Raw genomic sequence first — 4,933 nt, forward strand, 5'->3', positions numbered from 1 at the left:
CATCTTTTCTACATGGAACTGGTAATTCCTAAGAGATGCTTTTAAAAAGCTTACACAGTGCGGAGGTTTTGAAGCCAAACTGGAACACGGATTCAGCAATCAGGAATGTAGCATGACCACCTCTTTAGAGCCCCAACCCAGACCCATCTGCACAAGGAAATCCCCTCAAGTTCGCTACAGTTAAATGTGCAGATTTCCAGAGGTGGGCAGCTCTTCCAGTAAAAGTCATGGAGTTTGACACTCCTTTTCCCTAGGAATCCCATTTCCCACTAAGCAGTGCCCACTAGAGGCAAGGCTGCTCTCCAGCAAGATGGTAACTGCCAAAAGACCAAAGGATGCTAATGACTAAACAGGCAGCAAAGCATTCAGTCCTGCCTGTAAGTCACATTAGTTGAAGAATTTTCTCTAATCAGCTCTCAAGTATCCCCCATGGTGTCTCTAATCTTATTTCGATTTCATTTATAACCCTGTACAACATAATTCTGAATGTAGCTGGCTGACTTTGTTGCTTGGTTGTGATGTTTTCTCACCTGTACATCACCAACTGCCTTTCTCCCTCCAGACAAACAGAAACCAGGGACCTCCATGGTGTCAGAGAGGTAAGGCTGCTCACACTCTTCACACCCTATTGAAAATGCCAATTTTATTCCAGAACTAATTTTAGCAAGGAAAAGAGGTTGCTTTGGTTATTTCAGGTGGAAGCATTTCAAGACATCTTTGAGACAGGTAAAAAAGCCAAAATGAGTGTTGACAGCACCTCATCCTCTCCCTGATGGGGTCAAAGGTAGAAGTTCAATATTTAGGGGCCTCACTTCAAAGCTGCACTGATATCTGTGAAGACAGTTTGCTTGTCTGTCTTTGCCTAGATTACAGACTTGAGGTCTATGGGTTTCTGGATCTCAAAGCAGCCTCAACGAGATGAGATCAGGTCCCCAAAAATATCTTCCAAGACGCCTTTCACTGTTATCTAGCAAGAGCAGGATAAGGGGGCCCCAATCCAGAGACCTTTGGAAGAGAAGCACCAAGCAGAGGGTGGTCCACCTGAACCCCATGGTCCAGCACTGCTACCCAAGAAGAGAGGCTGCACATGGGAAAGCAACAGGAAACAAGAGCTGTTTCCTACCAAAGTAATAAACCCTGCTTTGGAAAAAGGTGAGGGACACAGGGAACAAAGTCTTTAAGTATTTAGGTGCCAAATTTGCATCATCAATGGTTCCCAAATACCCTTAATGTTCATGATCTAAGTGATCTGCAGCCACTGAGGCAAGACATACCAGGGCAGAGGACTGTGCCCTCAAAACCCCCTAATCCTCAAAGTCATCCAGTCTCCACTGGCACTAAATGCATATCCCGGTCCTCAGGGTAAGGAGAAACGGGAATTCCACCTTCCTGCCACCCGTAACTCTCATCCTTGAGATGCCAGCAATACATCATCATCAGCAGCGGATGTAAAAATATCCAGGGCTCCCTTTGTACGACAAATAAGGGCACAGGACAGAGGGACACGGTAATGTTTCCTTTTGTTCCAGTTCTGGTAACAGCTGCTGGGCTAGAAGGTAATTCAGTCACTGAGAACCAGATCCAAACTGTTCCTTGATTCTGCCTACAAGTAGTGACACAGGTGACTTCTGTCAGGCAAACCAGCACCACATCCGAATTTGTCGGAAAGCACCGCTTTGTTTCCCCAGAGATCTCTGAACCTGGGAATGGGGAATTTGGCACTAAGGATGGGCCTGAATCAGGACAGCAGCTCAACGGGCAGCGCAAGTCAGCCCTGGTCCTGAGTACCAGCCAGCCTCAGCCTGTTTGCCTCCAGTTGTATGCAAAGAAACTCCCTTCTCTCGTTTTCCAGAGCAGTTAATACTGCCTTCTCTTCTTGACAGCTGCTCGGCAGGTACAAGCCAGAAGGATAACAGCATCACTCTGATCTCCATGAAGAACATCAACATGAACAACAGCATGAGTTACCCACCGTCAGAAAAGGTTTCCCTTTTATGCCTTGCTTTTTAGAGAGTTAGCTGGGGATTATTTCTCTTGCTGGATAAGAGCATGCCTTTGAGGTATTTCTTTGCTCTCATATTCCTTCAGAAAGGTAATAAAAAAACAGCTGCCAGCAAAGTCCTAAAAGTCTAAACTGGTTCCAGTGAGCCTGGTGAAAGTTTGGGTGCCCATCTCAGGTTTATCCAAGCTGCCAGAACTCAAGGTGTCACGTATACCTCACGTACATAGGTGCCATCATCTAGGGCCAGCCATCAGAGCTAGAGTGGTTTGTCATTAAACGAAGAGGTAAATAAGCTAGCCTTAGCGAAGGCAAAGTCTCACCCTCTAGCCCAAGCTTATCACACTCCTGCTCCACAGGTGATGTTGGAGCACATTCCCATCACTACTCTCAGATCCATTCCATGCGAGTAATTCACGTACTTTTACATTGGTTTAAAGCTAAACTAGCATTGGGACTGGGTTTGAGGGAAGACATTGCTTGATTTCTTTCGCCAGCCCAAGCAGGCTGCTGATGCACCATGTTTTGTTCCTTTTGCAGGTGCTATAAAGCCAAGGACCCAGAGCTTGAAGCTGACTTGTGACAACCAGCAGTAACTTTCTAGGTTTTGTTTTTTTTTTTTCTTTCCCCCCTTGGGGAAAGAGCAAGGGTGGACTTCATATATAAATTATTACATCCTTTCTGATCAATACATTTACAGTAGCATCCCACATAGCTTCCTTGCCTGGGGTCTAAGGGCTTTCTCCAGTTACAGCCTGCCATGCTCAATGGTTGATATCTAACTCTATTTTTTGTATGCCTTCAAATCCTCAGACTCTTCCAGCAGCAAGAAGCACCAAGGAACCATCTACTTTGGTAATAAACTGCTGCCTTAGATTAATGGCCTTTATAGTCTGTGCCAGCCAATCACAGGCTCGTTAATCAGTGTAGCCCCACACTGAGTCAAACCCGTGCATTAGAAAAGCATGATCTGAAGCTGAAGGCCTAATGGGATGTAAATGGCCAAGTGCTAGGTCAAATCCCAGCACGATTGCTCCAAGCCCCTTATCCTTGGTGCCCTCGTTGTCCCCGCAGCGGCAGGGATGATCCTATCCACCTACCTCACAGGGTTGTTGTGAGGCTATGTTAATCAATGTCTGTAAAGCATTTGGAGAGCCATGAATTAAAGGTGCTGCTGAAATGCAAACTGCCATCTTAAATACCTTATTACTAATAACTGAGCTTCAGGCAGGCAGGTTGCTATCTTCCCATAGGTCCAACATGCTCAAAGAAGACTCAAGTGTAAAGAACAAGGTCTCTGCATAGACAGGGTTTTATCTGAGTGTAAAAAAGAGTGGCTACAAGCAAAATGGTGAGCTACTTCAGCTCCTGAAGTCTGGTAGCCCGAGTTTGCTGGGAGAGCTTCCATCTTCTGTACCACCACTTTCCCAGAGCTTCCCGATAGGCCAGAAAAGCAGATGTTCCTTCCAGTTCAGCCACAGCACCCACCTTATGGCAGCACCAAGAACCACCAGTGCACCTCTGAGTCACCACGATAAGGAGAACAGACCTCTGTTAGACTCCACAGCACAACAGCTCACGTTTGGAGCCAGCTGGTCCACAACCCAAGCTGGCTCAGACCCAGCTGCCAGTCACTTTTACCACCTACAGCAAAATACATCCTTACGAGCCGAGCAACCAAGTATGATGGAGATATCAATACCCAGCCTCCACGTGACTGGAAGAGAAACGATGCGCTGTTGGGTGTTTCTGGAGGTCTCTGCTGCCTTATTCAGTAGCGTAACTACTCTGCAACTAGCTTTGCCTCTACTCATCTTCACCATGACTCCTGCTTGCAAGCTTCACCAGCTCCACAGTCAACACAGACCTCCAGAGCAACTCGCCTACCCACCAGCAGTACGCCGAAATACTGCCTTCTCCTAACGTGAGCATCAACACCCATCAACCCTGAAGGCAAACTGTGAAAATAAAGAAAAAAAAGATCTAGCCAAGCACTCAAAATAGGTATCACTGCACACATTCCTCCGCACATTTTGATGAAACATAATCATTTAGCTTGATTTAATTTTATAGGATGGATAAGAGATGTTTACTGGAATGTGCAGTGCTAGAGGTAGCTGTGCTTTGCAGCTGGCAATTAAGCATTCAGCAAAATAAATGCAACGTTTGCAGAACGCCTGCTAAGATCCAACACCCTTTCTGTCTTTAACATACATATCAGGTAGCTTGATAAACTATTCTGGTGAGCTTGCCCAAGCACAAGATCCCAGGTGACTCCTACATAAGTGGGTCTGAGAGACCTGTGACTCAGTGCATGGAGCCTCACAAGTAGGTTTGTAGTCCCAGGAAGATACGACAAAGGCAGCTGGTAAGCACCTGCGATATCAGATCCTTCAGTAATTGTCAAGCTTTAACAAATCTCCCTTCCACAATGACCTCTGAAAAATGGTCCCATGCTTAATTTTCCTTCCTTTGTACTCCTTCTTCCCATAGACTCTTGAACGTCTTGACAAATAACCTGAACCTGCCCCATTCTAAAACTGATCCTCATCCAAAAGTAAAGTTTCAACTTTGACCTTGTTCAAAAGAAAGACCAAATAAAAAATAAACAACGGAAGTGATGTGACTCCTAACTTCCCGTCGCTGCTGCTCAAATGAAAGGAGAGATCTTCTCCAAGCTGCTGTGCTCCTACAAAGGATACTGGTGGAAGATGCCAACTCCCTCACACCATGACTCCATTCCCACAGCTCATTAACCCAGCTTTAATGGGCACACAGGATGAGGGGAAACAAGCAGCAGCATTAGCAATGTGTGAATGCAGCTGGAAGGAGGTGCAGGACGAGCCCGTGAGAGGCGTCCACCAAAGCTTGGGCAGAGGTGTGGAGCAGGCATCTCTCCGGGCACCTTCCAGTCTCAACACAACAACTCAAGAC

At 46.3% G+C, this 4,933-nt stretch overlaps 1 protein-coding gene across 1 annotated transcript in view; it reads left to right on the plus strand.

Moving 5' to 3' along the window:
- Nucleotides 1-1,983, plus strand: part of ECSCR (endothelial cell surface expressed chemotaxis and apoptosis regulator) — a gene marked incomplete at its 3' end in the record, with an annotated part of 19,315 nt that extends 17,332 nt beyond the window's left edge. Inside the window, exons 9-10 of the mRNA XM_009700098.1 lie at nt 563-599; nt 1,884-1,983. Coding sequence (XP_009698400.1) covers nt 563-599; nt 1,884-1,983 — 137 coding nt within the window. The remainder of the gene's footprint in view (nt 1-562; nt 600-1,883) is intronic.
- Nucleotides 1,984-4,933: the final 2,950 nt, after the last annotated feature.

The sequence above is a fragment of the Cariama cristata genome, unplaced genomic scaffold, assembly GCF_000690535.1.
Source record: "Cariama cristata isolate BGI_N322 unplaced genomic scaffold, ASM69053v1 scaffold24045, whole genome shotgun sequence".
NCBI classification, from domain to species: Eukaryota; Metazoa; Chordata; class Aves; order Cariamiformes; family Cariamidae; genus Cariama; species Cariama cristata.